Source organism: Symsagittifera roscoffensis, chromosome 4, assembly GCF_963678635.1.
Source record: "Symsagittifera roscoffensis chromosome 4, txSymRosc1.1, whole genome shotgun sequence".
Lineage (NCBI taxonomy): Eukaryota > Metazoa > Xenacoelomorpha > Acoela > Convolutidae > Symsagittifera > Symsagittifera roscoffensis.
Window position 1 is genome coordinate 78,122,375 of NC_087065.1, and position 23,008 is coordinate 78,145,382.

At 36.4% G+C, this 23,008-nt stretch overlaps 1 protein-coding gene across 1 annotated transcript in view; it reads right to left on the reverse strand.

The window, feature by feature from the left end:
- The window catches only part of LOC134843898 (DNA-directed RNA polymerase I subunit RPA1-like), an 81,229-nt gene that overhangs the window by 48,579 nt on the left and 9,642 nt on the right, over window positions 1-23,008 (reverse strand). The window contains exons 7-25 of the mRNA XM_063860236.1: window positions 22,720-23,003; window positions 22,259-22,384; window positions 21,726-21,880; window positions 21,028-21,240; window positions 20,597-20,722; window positions 19,990-20,101; window positions 19,738-19,863; window positions 16,038-16,176; window positions 13,629-13,775; window positions 10,037-10,260; window positions 9,413-9,651; window positions 5,569-5,780; window positions 5,031-5,211; window positions 2,703-2,923; window positions 2,232-2,333; window positions 1,701-1,823; window positions 1,286-1,385; window positions 1,085-1,126; window positions 899-1,006 (exon numbers count right to left, since the gene is read on the reverse strand). Coding sequence (XP_063716306.1) covers window positions 899-1,006; window positions 1,085-1,126; window positions 1,286-1,385; window positions 1,701-1,823; window positions 2,232-2,333; window positions 2,703-2,923; window positions 5,031-5,211; window positions 5,569-5,780; window positions 9,413-9,651; window positions 10,037-10,260; window positions 13,629-13,775; window positions 16,038-16,176; window positions 19,738-19,863; window positions 19,990-20,101; window positions 20,597-20,722; window positions 21,028-21,240; window positions 21,726-21,880; window positions 22,259-22,384; window positions 22,720-23,003 — 2,980 coding nt within the window. The remainder of the gene's footprint in view (window positions 1-898; window positions 1,007-1,084; window positions 1,127-1,285; window positions 1,386-1,700; window positions 1,824-2,231; window positions 2,334-2,702; window positions 2,924-5,030; window positions 5,212-5,568; window positions 5,781-9,412; window positions 9,652-10,036; window positions 10,261-13,628; window positions 13,776-16,037; window positions 16,177-19,737; window positions 19,864-19,989; window positions 20,102-20,596; window positions 20,723-21,027; window positions 21,241-21,725; window positions 21,881-22,258; window positions 22,385-22,719; window positions 23,004-23,008) is intronic.

The window sequence follows — 23,008 nt, forward strand, 5'->3', positions numbered from 1 at the left end:
CCTTAATTTTTTTCGCCATTGAAAATTTTAATATTCGAGAGCGAAATCTGAATGAACTTGAAAAGATCAAATTTGAACGCGAAAAATTTTCAAGACATTTTCCTGAAAAAAAAATCAAAAACAAACTAACACGACCTATTTAATGTCTACGATCATTGATACTTAAAAAGACATATGAGCATAAAAATTACGCAAAATGAGACGCATCAGAGGACGAAATTAGACACAACTAAGCCAATATGATTTGAAAAGAAACCGGTCACGCCAAAAAAAGGGGAAATCAAGGAAAAACTGATATGATATCTAATAGCGGTTGGCAAACTTACTTTCAAATAACAAAAAAAAAACAAATGAAAAACGAAGAATTGTCCACTACGATGGTTGCTATTTTTGCAAAGGACAACTAACAAAAAACAAAATTCAAAATGCTGAAAATAAAATATAAAACAACAGAGAAGAGCAGCTTCGCTTCGCAAAAGCAAGCAAAAAAAACCGCCTTAAAGTCGCTTTGAGCAGGTCAAAAAAAGGAAAAAGGCGATGAAATAAAAATTTATAATGTGTTTTGAAATAAAAAGACCTCTACGGGATTGAAAACTCAGACCTCGGACAACCAAGTACTAAAGCCGACTACCGTACAGGCATGTGCCACTGGAGCTTGCAGAAAAAATACAATAATCACCAATGAATTTGAGACTACATGCTATTATACTGACAATATATGCAACAAAAGCGCCACATTTCAGCTTTATTTCACTCGGGAATCTACATTTTCTCGCTACTTGCAGAGCAACGTCGCACCATCGCTTCCCAAAATTTTTAGTCAAAAGCGATCGATACATAACCGAATCATGTAACATATCAAGTAATATATCATCAATATATTGTGCTGTTTTGTGACCTTTGATTGTGTCGAACTCGTAGTGTACAATGGCGTCGGGTGAATCCCTCAGGAAAGAGTGCACTCTCTCGTCATGTGACTCCTTGCTCACACTGTGAACTACATGAACTGCAAACGAATCACTAGTTCTAACTTTATCACTACAACTGTTTATTGACAATTTTTTTTTAAATAAAAAAACTGAACCTGCTTTTTGTTCGTCCGCTTCTGCACTCTCGCCGTCCTTGCCTATCAAAATATGTAGGAGTAAAAAATTTAAACTCGGTGATATGATAAAAACATATGGATCAACATGTCAACCTCAAAGCTGACCATAAAAACGTTTCGAAATTATTTCAGAAGTTATCATTTGCACAACTTTATGCAAAATTATCCTTCACATTTCACCTTTGGACTCGTCGGCAGATCCCTCGTCCTTCTCGTGTTCGTCCAACTCATTCTCAGATTCCAACACTTCGTCATCCGCATCTTTCTCGTCATCGTAATCCTAGACCAACATTTTCTTAGTTTTACGTTTCTTAGTTTTGCACAACCTTCAAAACTGCAAAACTACAACTTTTCACTATCACAGAAATTTTTTGTACTATCACAGAAATTTTTTGTACTATCACACAGATTTTCCATATTTTCCATTAATCTAAGTTCCAAGCAAATCATCCGTTAAAAATATATATCTGGCCTTGGTTGCTATTAACATGTATAAATGAATTCATATCCATGAATATAATAAATAAAAATCACTTATTTTGTAAGTCATGTTTCATTTCACTTCAAATGGGCGTTCGAGGATTGCATTACTCACTCGTTCGTCATCTATTTTGGAGAGTGTCTTGGCAGCTCCAGTGCCCCCCACTTCCACATTGTCCTCACAGTCCGAGTTGCCGTCCGACAGAGTTCGATTCCTCCCCTCCCCACCTCCACCCGACTGAATCACAGCCAATTATTACATCGCCTAACTCCAGTAATAGATAATGCTAAATTGTTGGCATTATAGGTAATCTTGAATTTTCCAACCGCTCAAAAAATAAATCCTTTTCCTTAATTAGTTTTTCATGAAACTATTTGAACGCAATGATTGCAAATGGGGTAACCAATTTAGCAATAACTTTACACTGAACACAATTTCATTTCCTCTCGTTTGAAAATTGCCCACCGCTAGAAGAATGTAGTTTTCATTTGACCTGGCGTACAATTACTCATCTCTAAAAACTCTCGTCACGGGAACTTTTGAGAAACTGCAGCAAACAACACGTCACAACAGTTTTCATTCTCTCACAACAATCGTTGCACCTTATATCTTTTAGGTGTTTCAATGCATACGTGGTCAACTTACAATAGCGTATCCGTTGGGATCCACATGTTCGTCTGCAGCTTCACACGAGGGTTCCCCTCTGCCCAGATTCTTCACTACACGTACATACTTCTTCACCAAAAACTGAAACAACTCAAAATTAGTGCGCGTATTTTGAACTTGTAAATTATATATACTCAAGGTTAAAGTCCAACTACTACAGCCAATACCCTTTGAAAATACAATTGTATCGTGGACTAAGGACACAAGTCAAAATCCCAATAAAAATCTGATAATACAGAACTTGAACCTGGATCGAATAGTAATCACCTTGATAGTAGTGGATTCGAACGCGGATATAGCAACACCCGAAGCGGTGTAAGTAACGTATAAACTATGCACAATATTGCGTTGGAGAAAAAAAAGACTACCGACCGAATAAAATTATGCTCAAAAATTCATTTTTCTAAAAAAAAATTAAAAATCTGATGTAACTAGAAAATATCAACTCACCGTGAGAAAAGTGTGCTCCATGAATTTGAGCACCTGTCTGGACTTGAGGAATGTCAGATATCTGAGATACTTCTTGGAGACAAAGTGGAACTGGACCTTGTACTTCTGTCTCAGATCTTTCGACCAGCTCTTTTCCAAGTCCACCGAGAGCACAACGTCTTCCAAGTAGATCTTGCGGAAGTCTTTGCTCAACTTCTCCGACAACTTTTCTGCTCGGGGAGCTGCAAACAGTGATATCTCCTTAATCAGAGAACTAAATTAGCTAATACAAAAAACACCGACTCGTAGTTCGTCAAAGCAGATATCTATTATTCAGCTTTAAACGGTTATCCAGTCTTGATTGCGTAGGCTGTTGTTTCTTCAAACAAACAAAAACTGCCAATGGATCCAAGCAAAAAAAAACAGTTCAGGAACGCCACGAAATAGAACGTCCGGTAACTTACCTGTGTTTTTCGGGGCGTTCCTTGACTTAAATTACCAAAACGTTCTATTTGGATGGAAAATTTCAATATCATGACTTCCAAAATCAACCGTTAGTGACCGAATGATGACATGGTAAAACATGGTAAAAAAAACTTTTTACTCAATAACCTTTTTGTTACACCAACTTGATTTAATATCAGTTTGATTAGTTATATCTCAAATAAAGTAATAGCGGCTATCAGTCCCAGTAGGAGTTTATCGTGAGGATGAGTTCAAACGTCTTCTTTTTATGCGTTTCTACTATGAGTTGCAGTAATGTACCAACTCGAGGGTCAAAGTTTACTGCTCATTGTAGAAAAAATTTTGAATTGAATATTGAAGTTAATTGAGAAACTGACAAGGAAACAAAGAAAAAACTCAGATAATTAGGTCATGACTTCTAGGAAAGAAGCAATAATTGAAAAACCTTCGAACAAAAAATTTTATAAGAAGAGAAAGTCACGAAACATTCAGAACACCAGTGTTCACTGAGTTGAAAACAACCTGTATGCATGCCGTCTTGGGAGATTCAATTTTCAACGATTTCTACTTGAAAAATCAATAGCCTTCTCCTGTCCTGGCGCTGCCCTTAACGCATTAGCTAGTCAGAAAGTTGTAAATGATCTCAGTAGCAAACACGTCGAAGAAGTTTCAATAATAGGAGGAACAAAAGACCTTAATGAACGGGAGGTCTCTGATGAGAATGTGTTTGAAATCAAAGAAAAAAACGAAGAGACTGGTAACTTTATATAAAAATTTCCATCTAGTAATGATGAAAATAAATGGACGGTTTGGAAAAAGCGAAGTGAAAACGTTGAACAAACGAACAAAACCTCGCAAAAAATCTTGAAATTGCTTGCCATGAAACTAATTTTGCAATAAAATTTTGTTCTTAGATGTTTTAAAACCATACAACCAAAACCTGAAAAAAAATACATCAATTGTCCAAAGATTTGTATTCCGCTCTTAAATTCCTCTGTTAAAGTACTCATTAGAGGTTCGACTTGCCGAGGAGCAAAAGAGCTCTGCTATTTTGAACTGGCTCGAGGCTTTTAAGAGGCGAAGCTTCGCAATCACTAGCGAGAACACCGCAAAAAGCAGTTATAAATGCTGAATGTCCAATGCTAAAGTGAAATTTTCAAATAAATGAACACTTTTAATGAAAACTTTCATTTGCGAGTTAGGTTAGAAAAAAATAAGGTTCGTAATAATACACTACGCTGATCGCTAGTATAACGATGACTACCATAGGAAGAAGTGCACTGTAACTGAGCATAAAAACAACACAGAAGCGATGCTTCGCTTCTCAAACACCAGTGACAACACGACACTTTAACCAGTGACTCACACGCAGCTTTAAACAGTAGAATAAGAAAAAGTATAAATAAGCCTCGAATTAGCAAAAATTCGACTACGTTTGAGATTCGAACCTGCGATCTTCAGATAAAGAATCACACACAAACTACTCAGCCACCGAAGCTCATTGGTAGATAGAAGATCAAACACTAGCCACAAATACCGCAGAGAACAGATACTATGCAATTTCCAATGCTACAGTGAATTTTCCAAATTAATTGAACACTTTAATGAACACTTTTATTTGCGAGTTAGGTTAGAGAAAAATAAGGTTCTTAATAGCACACTAAGCTGACGCTAGTCTAAACAATCGGAATAAAGCAACCCATAGTAATACGGGAAATAGCCTGCGAAATTACTCAACAACAAAGTCGAAACGAAAATGTATCAACTAACACCACTGAGAACTAGAAGAGGTGTCTCAATATAAAAAGAATGATGATGAATTTTTAATAGACACTTCACAATTGTTTTTAACTGGACATCACTGATATCGGACCGATCGCTTACTTTTGAGAACTGGAACAGTCATGGTGGGTGTCTTGATATTCTTGGAGGCAGTCTGCAGCAACTCCCGCAATCGGGGGATTCCCAAAGTCACGTTCACGTCTCCTCTTCCCGCAAAGTGGAATGTGTTCAGTGTCATCTGCGTAGACGGCTCCCCAATTGACTGGGCTGTGGTCAAGCCAATCTACAAAAAGAAAAGTGGAAGATATTTAAAGTTTTCAATCATTTTTCAAACTTCCGGCCGCTTTTTTATGTAACGAGCTTTCTTTGAGTTGCCTGAAACCTGCTGAAAAAAAAACACCGGGCCATCGCTGCCTTCCACTTGATTTGACTTTTTCAAATAACAGGTATTTTGCTATCTTTCCTTCAGAAATCATTCTTTGGCCCTAGAAGTACTCTTCCTTCATAGCTTCATTCAAAATGCAAAACTTTAGTTGTTTCATTTCAGCGCTTGTTCGCCTTTAATTATTGGTGAAAGGAAGAGCGGTGAAACCATTTCACGTTTACTAAAACTAAGCGAAACAACGCGTTTTTTACTTACACCTTCGCCCGGCTCCATCAAACTGTTCATGAACTTATAATTCAGAAGCTGTTTGCATTTAGTCTTCTGTTTGCTGTCTGAATTGGGAATAGATTCGTCTCTCATTGTGCCGAACTTATCCGACACAGATCCAAAAAATCGAGCGGGCGAGAGATGGGAGATAACTGGAGAGGTCTTAGTCTTTTTTGCATCTGTCGCAGTGAGCGATGCTTCTGTAATGGGTTAAAATGAGATTATGCACAACGAATTTGTACGAGCTTGGACACATTCTGTAACCTTTCAAGAACAATTAAAATTCGCCCATGGAAAAAAGAATAAACGTAGCCAGAAAAAATGTCAATGAACTCACTGGTTTCTTTTTTATAACAAGTTTTCAACTTTGAAAAAAAAAACACAAGCTTTACGCTCGTTGAACTTCAAAATTCCTTTATTTTGGCCGTTTCTTTCTGAAACAAAGCCAGTTAGAGAAAACTAATAGGTCAATTTTTAGCGCATGAAATTCTGAAATCTTTCGTGTAGTTTTGAAACTACGAAAAATGCACGCTTTTTAATTTTCCGAATGTCCTTTTGCTTCTGGAGTGGACAATTTCCAGTCCATTTGACACATAAATTTCGAGAAAACTCAAATATGCAAACAGCGAAAAAAAATTATAGGTGAACAATTAAAAAAAATCCGAGAAAGAAACACGGACCTTAACTTAGAAACACAGACACTTGGCTTCATAAATCTTTTTACTATTACAGAGCAACTAGCAAGCCCGCCTCCAAAAATCAATTGGCTCACAAAAAAGTGTTTTGATCAAGCTATTCAAGCTATGAAACTTTGAACAATTTCATGTTGAGCCATATCGTAAATCGGTTTGAAAAACTTTAGGTTTCGTAGAACGAATCAGTTCCCGAAAAATTGAAGTTTTTCTAAGCAAGCGATTCAAGCTGAAACTTTGAAATAATTCAAAATGTTTCATGAAGCAAATCGGGAGGCGAAACTTAAGGTTTTTCTATGAAAGCATTTCAAGCAATGAAACATTGAATTATTTAAAGTTGCTTCATAGAGCGAATAAATCCGCGAAAAAGTGAAGTTTTTCTGGCGAGCTATTAAAGTACGGAAAATTTGAAAAAATTCACGTTGTTTGATAGGGCGAATCAGTTGGCGAAAAGTAAAATTTTTTTAGCAAGCTATTCAAGCGATGAAACTTTGAAATAGTTCATGTTACTTCACACAGCGAACTGGTTCGCAAAAGATTCAAGTTTTTCTAATCAAACTATTAGAGCTATGAAACTTGGAATTATTTCAAGGTTTTTCATAGAATGAATGCAGGCTATTAATATTATGCTTTAAAAAATTTTATAACAAATTGGCTCACGGAAAACTAATGCTTTTCCTAAGCAAGCTATTTTAAGGACCGAATCAGTTCGCGAAGTGTTCAAGTTTTTCTAAGCAAGCATTTGAAGTCATGAAACTTTGAAATATTTCATATCGTTTATTGGATCTAATCTTTTGCAAAAAATAGTTTCATATGCTATTCGATCAACGGAACATTTTTGAAATTTCAGATCGTTGCATGAAGCCTATCTGTTGGCAATAAATTTAAGTAATTCTAAGCAAGCTAGCTAAGAAAGGAAACTTCAAAATATTTCAAGTTATTTCATGAAGTTGATACAGAAAAGAGAGCTAGCAAAAAAGATAGCCAGCTTACAGTCTTCTAAGCAGGCTATTCAAGCTATGTAACTTAGAATTTTTTAAAGTATTTTGTTGATCGAATGGGTTCCTAAAAAAAAACTTAACTTTTCTTAGCAAGCTTTCTTAGGCAAAAAAGTTCAAAATAATTCAAGTTAGTTTGTATCCCGAATCAGTTTCCAAAAAAGCTTAAAATTTTCTAAGCAAGCTTTTGAAGGTACGAAACTTCGAATTATTTCAAAATAATTGATAGACTGAATAGGTTCATAGACTGAAAGTTGAAGTTTTTCTAATCAAGCTTTCAAAGCTATGAAATTTTGATTTATTTCATATACCGAATCAGTTTGCGAAAAACTTTCAACTTTTCGAAGCAAGCTAGTCAAGCGATAAAACTTTGAATATTTTGAAGTTATTCTGCTGACCAAATCGGTTCACAAAATTTTTTAGCAACCTTTTAGAGCTATGAAACTTTGAACTGTTTCATGTTAACTTATCTGAGTCGGTTCAGGAAAAATTGAAATTTTTCTTAGCAACCATTTAGAGCTGTGAAACTTTGAACTGTTTCATGTTAACTTATCTGAGTCGGTTCAGGAAAAATTGAAATTTTTCTAAGCAAGCTTTTAGAGCTATGAAATGTGCAATTATTTCAGGTTGTTTCATAGACTGAATCGTTTTGCCAAAAGCTTAAGTTTATCTAAGTGAGCTATTAAACTTTAAATATTTAAAATTTGCAAAAAGCTTGCTAACAAAATGTTTGCGAAAACTTTGCTTTAAAAACTTCAGCTTTTCGCAAAACGGTTCGGTCTATGAGATAACTTGAAATATTTCAACGTTTTTCTGAGCACACGATTCATGCGATGAAACTTTTGAACTTTTCAAGTTATTTCAAGAGGTAAATCAAGCAAGCTATTGAGGCAATGAAACTTTGAATTATCTCAAGTTTTCACAGCAAATCGATTGGCGAAAAGTTCTTTTCTTTCTAAGCAAGCTATGCAAGCGATGAAACGTTGAACATTTTCAAAACAATTCATAGTGCAAATCGGTTTGCAAACAGCTAGTTTTTCTAGCAAGGAGGTTGTTGTTTTTAGTTGGTTCGTTTCAGAATGAAATTAATCTAAGAACGCAAACTTCGGAAAAAATGGACAGGCACTGTCTAGCCTTATAAATGAATTGAATCCATCTTGTCTATACTTAAAAAAATTTCAAAAATCTAGATCATTCTTGGCTTTCTCTTAAACGTTAGGCCTTAAGAATTTTTTAAATGTTGCTTTCGACAAAGCTAAAACATTGCATTCAGTTAAACATTGCGTCCATAGCGCATTCGGAGTTACATTTAATATATAAGATTAAGCTGATGAAAACTTCAAACAGCACATGGCCAAAAAAGACCATCACCACAGACGCAATGCAGAAATTCGCAAACACAAAAGAGAGAAAACGGCAAAAAGTAGCTATAAAAAGGTAAAAACTAAGTGAAAATAAGCCTTGAAAAATAAAATTGCCATGTGCTGGAATCAAACCTCCGTCCTTCAGATTAGAGTTAGGAGACTTAAGTCCTCACATTTGCGCCACAATCCCTTGGCAATTAACTAACACAAGCCACAAATAAAGCAGCTACAGATGCTATTAAACTGCCAATGCTAAGAAATACCATAATTTCTATCAAATTAGAACCTTAATTTGCAATACAGTTGGGAAAAAAGTGTTCGAAGTTATACACTACGCTGAGCTTGTATAAAAAAAAAAGGAAAGTGAAATTTTTCTCCGCAAAACATTTCAAGTAGTATAGTAAAAGTGGCTAGGAAAATGACCACTTTTAACCCCCCCCCCTGAAATTATGCGTCGAACTTTATGAGAAAGATATTTAGATAATCAAAACCAATACTGAGAAAACTCGGATAATTAGTTCTCGGATCTGTATCATGGGCACTTCCTAAAAATCACTAAACACTTGGCAAACCTTTTGGTAAAACGGCAAAGAAAACGTTCAAAAAAATTAAGCTGATAACTTTTTTTGACGAACAAGTTGAAAACTTCGACCCCCGTAAAAGATGGAGAAAAAATATGGGCGTTCCACTGTAATTAAAATTTATGATTTTCATTTACTTGACAAAATTCTAATTCAAATCTTTTTCCGACACTGGTGACCACATCAACTATTTTCACCTTTTAAATGAGCTTTGACTGCAGTTGTATCCACTGCTTCCCTGCATGTGCGCACTTTGTCATCATAGACATTCTTGTTGTTGATCAGAGTCTTCATAGTCTTCGAGTTATTGAGATAACTGGACTTGATGGGATCCAGGCCATCTTCTCCGAACAGGAACTGCACCATCGTGGAGTCACTGTTGCGAACTGTGTTGTCGTAATGCACCTTCACACCCTCCAACAGTTTTACGAGACACCTTTAGAGAAAACATTTTCTTTTGCAGGTTGTTAAATTAAAATTGCTTGTAACACGGAATTGACTATTTGAAAATGAAAGTTTGGAGAAGCGACGAATGCCTGTCTTGAATCTCTGCTGCGAAAGCAACGTTAATTTTTCCGCCAAAACTTTCCTTTTTGTGTAAATCTTTTGTGAACGCTCCATAAAGTGATTTTTCTGTTCGACACTTTTCGAAGTATGTGATCAATGGAGGGATTTCAGAGAGCTAGGAAAAATTCGTCGGAGCGGAGAAAAAAATTATCTACTAATCCCCGTTTCTCACATGGAATGAAAACTAATTAAAACAATGCAACCAAGATCAGACTTCTCCAATTACCAGCAAAGATAGCAAAAGAAAACATTACCTTTGCAAATATCCACTTCTGCTTGTTTTGACGGCCGTGTCTACTAGACCATCTCTTCCAGCCATACAATGGTACACGTACTGGGAGGGTTTCAGTCCAGTCAGGAAGCGGTTCGTGGCAAATCCTCCAGCCACTGGGTTCAGGTCGTATGCTTTGAAACAGGCTAGATGCTTTCCACTCAGCTGCATCGGGATGCGACGTCCCTCCAACTCAATTTGACCATTCTGAAACAAGTTATGGGAACATGAACAACCTTCTAGGTTTGTTTTTGAAAAACTGTTTTTTTAAAAATTAAAACCAATAACTCAGCTAATAAACTCTTTATTTAAAAAGCTTTAAAGCAATCACCATTATTCAATTAGGAATTGCAAAAATAACGACCTGAATATCAATTGACCGCACTGACCAGGATTCATTTTTAAGTCACTTTAAAGAAAAATGCGAAAACATAAAAATAGTTATGAGGCTGGGAAAACGATGAACTTCGGCGGAAATCGCACCTGTCTTCGGATACCTAAATTTAAAAGTCGACTGCCGCAGAATTTTATAGAATCCAAAAAGTCGCCGATAAATTGGAGACACAGAAGCGAAGCTGTGCTTCGTAAACAATTGCGAGAACACGAAAAAAAGCAGCTCTATCAAGTGACTTAAAAAAAGTAGAAATAAGCCTCGAATTTGCAAAAACTCGAGGCTTAGCGAAAACTCCAATTAGCAGAAAACTGCGATCTAGCAAATTTGAGTCTCATGCACTAACCATTCAGCCACGGATGCTTAAAATCCTCAAAAACTAGCCACCAATAATGCAGCAACATATGTTAATAAATTGCCAATTCAATGCAGCAAAAGTAGCGCCAAACACAAAAAGATACAATTTTGCATGTGATAAATCGCAAATCATAAAGCCACATTAAGTATAAATTATGCATTTCAAAAAAGTGCGAGATATATTTAGCTAGAAAATTTTTGAAAACAAGATTTTATGAATCTTATGCTGTTTGAAACAAATAGCTTTCTTCGGTTCACTTGATGAATTAAAAATGCATCAACTGGATAGACTTCAAACTATTCGAATGTCAAAGCACAAGTTATCAATAAGCTGTAAAGGTGCAACATATTTCCAATCATTTTGTATTGCCAATTCTATGCAGCAAAAATTGCATCAAAATAAGCACTTTTAATTTCGAATTTGTTGGAGGAAACTGGACTGCGCATATTACACTACGCTATCGAAGTCACTAGTGTCACGACGCTGTGAACAGTCAAAACAATTTGAATTTGTTTTGAAAATAAGCGTTGAAAAGATTAAATTTAGTCCCAAATGAATTAGACAGCAGGATTTCAATCAAAAAGTTTTGACACAGAGGCAAAGCTGCATTTAGCAAACACAAGAGAGAAAAAGCAAAAGGTAGTTCCAAAAAGTTTAAAAGTGAATTAAAGAAAAAACGGTCAAGTAAGTCTAGAAAAACAAAAATCATGCTATGTGTCGGAATGCTATTGGCCGGAATCTATCAAACGACCTGTAGATTAAGAGTCTCACAACCTCGAAAATTGGTATTTATTACGCTAGCTAAGATTAAAAAAATGCACTAATTATGTCGGAAAAAATTTGTTTCTATTGATTTTGTTAGTCATAATAAAACTTCATGATAAAAAGTCAGCTACGTCTGGGATTCGATCAGCGACCTAGATATTATGAGTATCGCGCACTAACGTTTAATAAATCACAAACACTAGCCGCAAATGAAACAGAGAAAAGATGCTGAAAAAATTCCAATGCTACAGCTCGTGATAATAGCAAAAGTGCAACCAAATAAAAGAACACTTTTAATGATGTATTTGATTTGCGAGTTGGGTTAGCAAAAAATTGTCCGTACTGATACACTAACAATCGCAAGTGTAATAAATCAAGCAGGAAGAAAATTTTCGAATAGAGGTAACGCTGAACTAGAGGCAATAAAAAAAATTGCAAGCTAGCAAACAGACGGAAACAACCATGAATAAAAAATCCAATTTCGAGAAAAACAATCGAGAAACACAAACACAAGCATTAAAAACGCTTTTAATATTTATCAAGCGGCAACAAAGCCGACAATAAATGAGTAGAAAACCGTGCAGCCGAAACCAGAAAAAAAATCATCAGAAATTGTTGTCATAAAATTGTTGTAATAAGTTCCAAAACTTTAAGATTTTGCATCACAATCGACCGTTTATTTTTATAAAAACAACAATTTTTCCTTCCAATTGACTCAAAATAAATTGATTAAGCCTATTGAACATAAATTAAAACCATAGATGCCAAAAGAAAAAACAGAGGAAAATATGCAGGGCTAGTAAAACCAAAGTTTGTTTTATAATGGAATTACAGGAAAAAATCAATACTTTCAAATACAGTAAAAATTGCTTACAGCACAAGAAAAATCCGTGATGCGGCAACTAAGCAGACAAAACAGAAGCACACAAGCATTAGCCCGACAAATCAATTTTTCCCGGAACAGAATTTCAGATTCATACGCACTGAAATAAAAACAAGTCAGCAGCATTACCTCCAGACCAAGTTGGAAGGAGACCATAATATATTAAGGTTCAAAAATTAAGAAAGTAAGAAATCCAGTAAGAATTGTAAGAAAAGTTGCTTAGAGGGGAAAATCTAGTTCCTGATTACAAGACACTTGCTCTAGCAAGTTTAATTGTATTATTGCTTATAACTTCCAAGTAAAAAAATTTCACACATAATGCGGCTCGCAAAAAAGATATCTGGCCAGTAAAAATACGCACAATATCCTTTTCCCAAACTTTCCGAGCGATGCAAGTTTCATTTCCGATAGTTGCACATAGTGTCAAGAATAACCAGTTACTGAGCAAGCAGCTTAGAGCTTAGAAAACTCTGACTACAGTAAATGGCAAAAAAATATTAAAACCATATTTATCTTCAAAATCAATAACTTGAGTAGCAAATACTTGATTGAAATGCCATTGATTGCAGAATTTTTTGATGCAACCCGAAACAATAATTCGTTTGAGCAGCTAACTTTGCGCGGAAAAAATACCCGAATATCCAATTTTAAAAAAAGGAAAAGGAAAAATTAGCTCATTTTTTGAAACTGCATACAATTTTTAAATGAGATGATTTTGAAAAATCTTGGTAAGTAGGTCATGAATACATGATACCGATTTCTGTGCAAAGGTTTTTTTAGTAAAAACTGGGTTGAATTTTTTTTTTTGACGAGTAACTTGTTTGTTTCATATTAAGAAATCATAAATTAAAATCCTTGGTCTTTATGGTTTAGATCTACATCAACAAAAACGGTTATTGCAAAACAGTAGGTTTCTATCGGATAAAAACAAAAGAATGGATTTTGATTCTCCAAATTGTTCTCAAATGGCATCTGCAAACAGGCTTGTAGCCTTACGGTGACCATTCGAATCGGCACTACTAAATCTGTGCATTTATAAATTATAATAAATAATTTATGTAATGTGCCTGATTCGTAAACGAATTTAATATTATTATATAGGAAGTCGTACGCCGGTGAGGCAAAAACTAAACCAAGGGTCGGCTTTCGACGACCTGAAATAAACTCAGCAAACTCACCTGAGCGGCTATTTGAGCCATGTTGATTGCACTTCCTTTAGCACCACTCTCAATCATCATCAGCAGATTGTTGTGAGGAAATTTGGATTTCAGTCCATAAGGAATGCACGCTGCAGTCAGCTCCGAGTTCAAGGAGCCTACCTTGCCCTGTAAACAAACACTATTATAATGACTTCCTACAAAAACTTTCTTCTGCCAATTGAAATTAAAATGACCCATTTTTTAAAACAGCCAACAGACAGTTGGAAAAGAGTAATGAACGCAAGTAAACAGAAAAAAATATACTGGAGACTTAGTTGAAAAAATCTCAACTTTAGGGTTTCACAGAAAAAAATAGATGACCTTTGAGCTCTTTGAAGTTATAGAACAGTTTATGATTGGCGCTTCTTTGATAACATTAACGCAACATGAGAAAGCTGGATCAAATCGTAAAGTTTTTGTTCCGCTGAAAATCTAAAAATTAAATTTGATTTTCGAAACTAGAACTTGTTCGTTTTTTCGCGCCATTTCTACGTTCGTATTTGAAGAGTGCTATTTCCGTCACTTTCAACGGATGAATTTCAATTCAAAAATTGAATATATACCAAAGTGCATGGGGGCCGACCTTTAACCAGGCCGACCTTTTACCAGAAAAGTTATAACATGTACCTTTTACCAGACTCGATAAGCAAATTTGATTGACAGATGTATTGACGCCGTTTAGTCTGGTTAAAGACAATGATTTCAAGGTTTTCTCAGCTAAGTTTTGTTTGTTCTAACCGCTTCCTTTTTGTATCTTCCAGTAATTTAAATTTATCTTAATTGAATTATTACATTGTGGTCTGGTAAAGGGTCGGTCTGGTAAAGGGTCGGTCTGGTAAAAGACCTAGCCCCAAAGTGCATTCATAAATGCATTAAAATGTATGAATGCACATCTGTAGTTATAGGAGCGTTTTAAGACTTTTTTTCTGAAAAAAAATCACCAAGAAAATTAGGCTGACACCACTTGTGCAGAGAAAATTCACATGAACAGTTTTTTCAATCAAACCATTCACCTCCGATTTGGCAGGGTAGTTTTTGAGAGAAGGCAAAAAGTTTCCTAACAACTTTCAAAATATCCAAATTGGACCATTTCTATGACAGTAAATTTTTTTGATTAGCCGTTTCAATAATCCTAGTGATCGAACTGATTTTATAGATTGAACCCTTTATCTAAAATTTGACGAAAAAGATTAAGAGAAAAAGGAGAAATTTCTAATAAAAAAAAGGTCAACGATTATAAAATTTGGACTTTTTCTAAGGCCAAACTCTTTTTCCTCAAAAATTAGGGCGCAGCAGCTTATCCATGGGTAATGCCCATAATATCCTTGTCTCAGATTTGGCAGGGTCATACATAAACACAGAAAAAATAGGTCAAAAATCACCCACTGAAATTTTAGAAGGCTGTAGCCTGAAAGTAAAGAACTAGAGACTAGTCAAGTATGCAGGCAGACAGCCGAGTAGCCACTTTTCCATCGAAACGACTTTTAAGTTCGAGAAGAAACGATTAAATAGGTTTGAGAAAATTTAAAATTTTTACGAAAGAGAAAAAACTTTCCAAAGCGTCTCAAAACACAATAACACAACCAAATCCCATTTATTTTCATAAAAACTAATTTTAAACAAAAGCGAAGCTAGCGAGAACACGACAAAAAAGCAACTCGACAAAAAAGAACACGACAAAATAAATTGCAATAAAAAGTAGAAATAAGCCTCTTATGAGCAAAAAATTCGACTACGTCTGAGATTCGAACCGGCTACCTAGGGATTGAGTCTCACAACCTGACCACTCAGTCAAGGAAGCTTAATAGGTAATAGTGAAAAAAGTCACAAATGAAGCAGAGAACAGATGCTATACAATTTCTAATGCTACAGTGGAACTTCCAATTAAGTGAACACGTTTAAAGAACATTTTTATTTGCGAGTTAGGTTAGAAAAAAGAGAAGGCTCTTAACAATACACTAAGCTGACTCTAGTGTTATCAAACAGAAACTAGCCACCAATAAAATAGAAAAAAAAACAATGCTATACACCAAAATAATGCCAGATATAAACATGCAAAATTATCTTTTTTATGGGAACTTTTATTTTCGATTTAGGTTGTAAAGCAATGGATAATGTAATAAGACAACAAGCTCCGCATGTGTAATCACAGGCTATTAAACTGCCCATGTTGCCTGCTGCAAAAGTACCACCAAACGAAATTAGCACAACATTTGAGATTTAGGTTGTAAAAAAATTTAGCTTAGTAGTATCCGCTTGTTTGAACACACCCGTATCCAGAATTCCTTCCCACTTTGTGTTCGGAAAAAAATGTTTTGGAATTTTCTAGCGTACAGATTTTTTGTTGATGTTGACTGATACGATTTAGCTGATTCGGATCGAACATACCGACATCATTTTCTCCCAGGTAGACATTTTGAAGGCATCTCGCTGGTTGTGTAACAGCTCCAGCTGAGTTTTCAGTTCATCCTCTTTTGGGTCACTGACCTCTCCGAGCAGAGCTTCGGCAGTGACACTAGGACCCGCTCTAAATAAGCAACAGTGACCTTCATCTCTGATTAATCACGCTACTGCTGTATATGATATACATCCAAGGGACGCGAGCGACATGAACATACAGGCGAAGCTGAATTCGCAAACACTAGCGCGCCAACGGAACATAGCCAACAGACAGTTCCAAATAAAAAATAGATGACGTTAAAGCTCTTTGAATTTTTGTTTGGCATTTTTTGATAAAAAATTAACCTAATTAAGGAAAACTGGATTTTTAGGAAAAGTTTTGGCTCTTTTCCTTTTCCCCCCACCTCACATAAGCCTCAATTTCTGGCGTAACGAGAGGTTTTACAAGGGGACCAAGTTAGCATCCTCATCCCCCCCCCCCCCAAAGCCCTTGGGGGGGGGGGAGATGTTAACTTGGTTCTAAGTTAGGAATTTTCAGTCAATTAGAATCGAGTATTATTTTACATGCAGTGGCTAGCAAATTTAATGCGAATTAAATGCTGGGATTAAAGATCTTAACTTGGTCTATCTGGGGGAGGATGTTAACTTGATCCTTACAAGGTTAGATGTGAAGACCAAATATGTTTGTCATAGCCTAATTAAACCTCATGCCAATTTTTGTAACAATCGGACAATGAGAACAGAAAAATTATTAGTGAGTATTCGCTGATGGGGAGGGGCGGGTGAAAAAGAACCAAAGTTTTAACTCTTACGTCCTTCCCTCGCAGCCACGAATGCTTAACGATCGCCAAACACTAGCCACAAATAAAGCAGAGAACAGATGCTCTGAAGTTTCCAATGCTAGAGATCGTGAAACAGAAGCAAAGCTGCAATTTCGTAAATACAAGAGAGAAAGGGTAGAAGATTTGGTGTGCCAGACATCAAGCCGACGGGACTTCATGCCGAATTGTAAAATTAGGGACTTCAAGCCGAATATTTTACCATAGTCATAAAATATGATCAATTTGAAAACTTTTTTGAAGAATTTCTCAATTTCATGATCTTTCTTCACTGGTTATTGGCGTTTTCATAAAGTTTAAGCATCCAAATCAAGTTTAGGATAGTTGAAAAATACAACACGGTTGATGTCGTTTTTCATTTTTATAGGTTATGCGTTTCAAAAACCGGCTGACTTTACTAACGGATGCCAATCATAAGTAGTGCATTGTCATGAATAAAGCTTATTATGGACTAAACTTGCCTAAATGTTTGAAAAGAAACGTTTTACGGATGAAAAAATAGTGTTTTGAGGTGCTTGTAATGTTTAAGTTTCGGCCTCAAGTCCTTTCGGCTCGAAGTTCCGTCGGCTTGTTGTCCTAGACCAGAAGATTTGGAAGGCAAAAAATTAGCACGTAAACTTTGCATGTGATCATTTGGAATCAACTAAAGGCAAAAATTGCATGTAATTATTTAGAATTGAATCACTAAAGACAACCACAAACTTTGCATGCGATAAATTGTAGGAAAATTTTAAGCCAAACTTTGTATGAAGTAGGCATTCAAAACATTTCGCGAAATATACTGAGTTGCAAAATTTTTGAAAAGGACATTTTTGTTCCGACTTTCGATACGAAAGTAACGGAACATTTGTGCTCGGGGTGGGTTTTTTTTTCTTCAGACAAATTTCGACTTTTTAACTAGCCATTTTTGACGGAATTTTTTTACATCATTCGAAAGGTATTGTTGTCCTGAGCTCAAATTTAAAAAGATATTTCACCTGTGATCATTTTTTGTAAAGTTACGGGGGTTTAAAGATTGCCATTTTGGTCAATTTGGGACAATTAACGCGCGATATATTTCGCGCTATTAACGCGAAAGCGGAGTATTAATTCGTCTTATAAATCGTTCCAAATTGGTTAAAAGAAGCATATTTGCCATAATTGGTTTGTTACAAGGAGCGAAATTTATCCTTTTGTCATTTATATGGCGTGTGGGGTGATGAAAAAATTTCATAAAAAGTTTCAATTTTGGATAAAAAAATTTTTCGTTTTGTTTTATTTCATTGAATTTTTTAATGCTGTTACTGCTCCATAAACCTTAAAAGGCAGTCGGAACATTCAGGGCTTCACCCTGATACGAGCAGTCTTGTTGCTTATTTTGATTTTGAATAGAACAATCTTAATCCTGATTTTTTGAAATCGTTAGAAAGAATGTGAGTTGACGCATCCGTTTTACTATGATAACTCAAGTCTAATTAAATAGCAATTTTAACAATTGCTTGTTTTGAACAGTCATAATTTTTCTTGCTCTTTGAGAATGAGCTTGACAGCAATTTTAACATTACAGAGTTCACAAGAATGCTTGTATGAGGCCAAAATTTAACAAGACTGCTCGTATCAGGGCGACTGTTCCGACTGCCTTTTAAGAATTATTGAGCAGCAGTAATACATATAAAAATTAAATTAGATAAAATAAAATGAAATTTTTTTTTCTAAAATTTGAAATTTTTTTTTGAAAATCATCCCCCCACACGCCATATAAAGTACAAAAAGATAGATTTTGTTCCTTGTAACAAATCAATTATGGCAAATAAGCTTCGTTCAACCAATTGGGAACGATTTATAAGACGGATTAAATCTCCGCTTACGCGTTAATAGCGCGAATTATATTGCGCGTTAATTGTCCCAAATTGGTCAAAACGGCCAAAATGGCAACGTTAAAACCCTGATAACTTTACGAAAAATGATCACAGGTGAAATATCTTTTCAAATTTAAGCTCAGGACAACAATACCTTTTGAATGATATAAAAAATTCCGTCAAAAAAGAAGAGTTAAAAAGTCGAAATTTGTCTGAAGAAAAAAAAACCCACCCCGAGCACAAATATTCCGTTAATTTCATATCGAAAGTCTGAACAACAAGACTGCTCGTATCAGGGCGAAGCCCTGATGGTTTCGACTGCCTTTTAAGGTTTATTGAGCAGCAGTAGTACATAAAAAAGTTAAATGAAATAAAATAAAATGAAATTTTTTTTTCTAAAATTTGAATTTTTTTAATGAAAATCATCCCCCCACACGCCAAATAAAGTACAAAAAGACAGATTTCGTTCCTTGTAACAAATCAATTATGGCAAATAAGCTTCGTTCAACCAATTTGGAACGATTTATAAGACGGATTAAATATCGCTTTCGCGTTAATAGCGCGAATTATATTGCGCGTTAATTGTCACAAATTGGTCAAAATGGCAATCTTTAAACCCTCATAACTTTACGAAAAAAGCTCAGGTTGGAAAAAAAGGGGTACAAGTGTGATACAGGGGTCCAAGAAACTAACAGGGTCCTTAATGTTCAAATCACTTCAAAACTGTTCACTTTGTTGCCTCGCTGATGCCAATTAAAATATCGCATAATTTAGCACAAATGAGGCAATAGTTTAATTACATTTGAGAACAAGCTTTGAAATGACCGACCGGCGCATATTTATTTAGTTAATTGCGGTATTTGCTTAAAAATAGTGTGGTTTGAGACCTCTCTCACACTTGTACTAAAGTAGAAATATACTAATACACTATGCTGGCAAGTGTAAAAGAGAACATAAATCAGAGGTGAACTGGACCCTGAGAAGAAATCTTACTTGAGAATGGCAACTCACTTGACACAAGCTCTGTTCTTCTTTTTCCTAACCCTCTCCGCTTCTGAGGTGCACAAGACATCTTTCACTCCCAATGTGAACCCACGCATTTGCTGCAAGTAATTAGTCATCAGCTTCGAACACGCGCTTAAAAAGATCACACTTCACTCAAACCACTGGTTAAAACGCTATCTTCACTCCATCAATTTGTCCCTGTCGTTTTTTCAGGGGAAATTTTTTATTTTGGTATCATTTTTAAACTCGAAAACCAACCTGAGGAATTTACTGCATGGTTGAGGCCCATAGAGTTCATACAGACAATGTGTGAAAGAGTGCTCGGCACTTCCGATCGAGGTTTTGTCAATCACACCTTGCAGAAGCTCACCTGCAAACAAACTACTAGCGTGCAAGGATGTAAGGCGCAACGGTCTTAACACGAGGGCCGTGAGTTCGAATCCCACTTCGTTTCCGGCCGGGGGTTCTCAACGGCATTGCATTCGCCTCATCAAGGGGTAAACGGCTGCGACAAATGATAACCCCTCCCCAGGATGGCCATGCAATGGGCGTGGGTAGGGCCGGGGGCTAATAAAAAAAAGCGGGCGACCCCTTCAAATCTAGTTACCAAACTTTTCATTAGCACCCCCTTTGGATGTATTAATGACAATCATTGCAGTTCGACCAAACCTACAGTTCGACCAAAACACAACAAATTTTAAGGGCTAGCTTCAACGAAAAAAAAACGCGATTTCTTAATGTTAAACTTTTAAGCAGCGCTGGAAACAAATTTTTTGGACAAAAAACAGCAAAAAATTGAAATGCTCAGCTGATATGTCGATAAAAAATGCTGACTCTAATGAACAAGAGTTAAATATAGACTCACCATCAGACACGACAATGACTGAGTCATCCAAATCGGAGTGCTCATACATAGGAGTCAAATCCCTCAATTGAGACCAGAGCTTCTTGTTCACTTTTGATTTTCCCACAAAGTTAGGCCTGGCAGCACCTGAAATTTTTCACCGATATCCGTTCACTTCTTGTAGCAAGGTCGGTTTTAGGGAGGGGGATTCTTTCCCCTCAGCGATTCCAACCCCTCACCAGCCAAAGGGACCCCCTTTGGTATTATTTTATGACACCCATTTTTGACTGAACAACCCTAAAATTTTCTAAAGGCGCCAATAAATATCAATTTTGAAGGAAGCTCGCGCCAAAAAAACGCAATAATTTCGTCAAGAATTTTCAAAAAGTACACTAAAACGGCATTTTTTACCTGTTTCTTTTTTTTGAAGAATTAACCGATTTGCGCCTCACCCTTTGGAAGGCAGTGTTGCAGTATAGTTGAGAATATCTGTTTGCCAGACCAGAGAAGGCACGGCTTTACAATCGCAGGAGGCAGACACTTGATAGAATCTATGCAGAAGGGAAGGGCGAACATGACCAGACTCTGGTACTGCTGCTTGGTGAAAAATTTCCCCCTCAGAGTCAAGTGGACTGCTCCCACTATGTGGTCCTGGATCAACCCACCTGCAATATTTAGAACATATTGAAACTTTGCCAGAATCTTAACAATTTAACAGAATTAAACGGAACTAATTTTGAGACTTGTATTTTGTGCCTTTTGAAAGTTGCCTTTCACAAGAAAATTATATGGACAGGATTTTAATTTAATGCCGCAAATATTTTCATGGAGTCTCGAACCGCCGATGTGACTCAGAGGTGATACTAACGACTTCGCCGCTGCTGCAGCATTGCACAAATTACTCTCCCAACCTGACTATTGGGTCTTCTCATTCGAAGTTGTGATGTTATGGGACAATGTTATCCTTTTAAATCAGAAGTTTAAGATCAATCAAATACGAAGTAAATGGCCACGGCTCTTTACCCAGAACCGCTGCTTCATAGTGGGCCTCTAACCACTGACCTCTCAATTGACAGGCGGAGAGCAAAATATTTTCACCATCGCTCTTTTTTTAATGAAGACCAATTATCCACAAGTATTTGTACTGAACCTAATGGGGATCCATCTTTTGGTGTGAGGTAGAAGTTGGCAGAGTTCATCAGTTGGTAGCACTCACTCCTCGCATTGAAGCTCTGAGGGAAGTGCACATTCATCTCATCCCCGTCGAAGTCCGCATTATACGCTTTACAAGCAGAGTAGTGCAGCCTAAATGTAAATACACACTCACTCAGGGGAGCTTGAAGTAAAGGAGGTGCCGACGTCCTACCCCCTCTCAAGCAGTCGACCTCCTGACCACCAAAAGGCTCCATCCTTCAGCTACTATTTATTTTACGACATCACTTTTTGATAGACCGACCTTAGAAATTTTTCTCAAGTTGACTTCGGCGCCAATAGACACTGAATTTTAGAGTTGGTGAACGGGCCAAAAAAAACGTCTTTCGATTTCGAAGAAGACAGAAGAATCAACAAAATCCCAGTTGTCACTTTCCCACAAGGTTTTCATTTGGTATTGGCACGGCACACCTAGCCAACCAACACTGAATAACTTTGACGTCCTTAAACAGTTTTTCGGTCAAGATTTACCTGAGAGTTTTCTCTTTTTTGAGTACTTTGACGATGTGAGCCTGCATTGAGGGCTTGTGCAGTGTCGGCTGTCGATTCAACACCACTACGTCCCCATCCTCCACGTGTCGATACAGCACATACGGTCTAAATACAGAAGAGCATTTTTCACTTCTAAGAAACTATCAAAATTTACTTCCGAAATTGCTTAATTGAGCTCACGAAACTTTCATAGTACACTTTGAGTCATAAAATTATTACAGCTATTTATACCATGGTAACCTTATTACGGGTAAAGAGTCCTATTTCTAGATCCATAATGATTAATCTCACTTGTTTACACAGGTGGAGTTGATTATTTTGGAGCTAGAAACGTGACTTCTACCCTAAAATAGGTTTACCCGTAATTTGATTTTTAGGGGGTGAGTGTTGGCGGAGAGATTTCACTAAATAATTATTCTGATTCGAATCTCTAAACGTACTTTTCATGGTCCATTGACACGTTGAACAGCCTGTAAACCAAATTCTCCCTCGAATTTTTGTCATTCGCATTCAGAAACATCATTCTTCCATTTGGGTCCAACAGGAAATTAGCACCGGGGTAGCCCGAAGGTCCGTTTCTGATCAGTTTCTTCACCCTCTGCATGTTTAGCATGGAGATGGGTTCTGGAAAACTGAGTTTGGTTGCCAGTTCAAATGGGATGCCAACTTCGTTCGTTGCCAACATGGGATCCGGAGTGATGACACTTCTAGCACCGAAATTGACCTAAG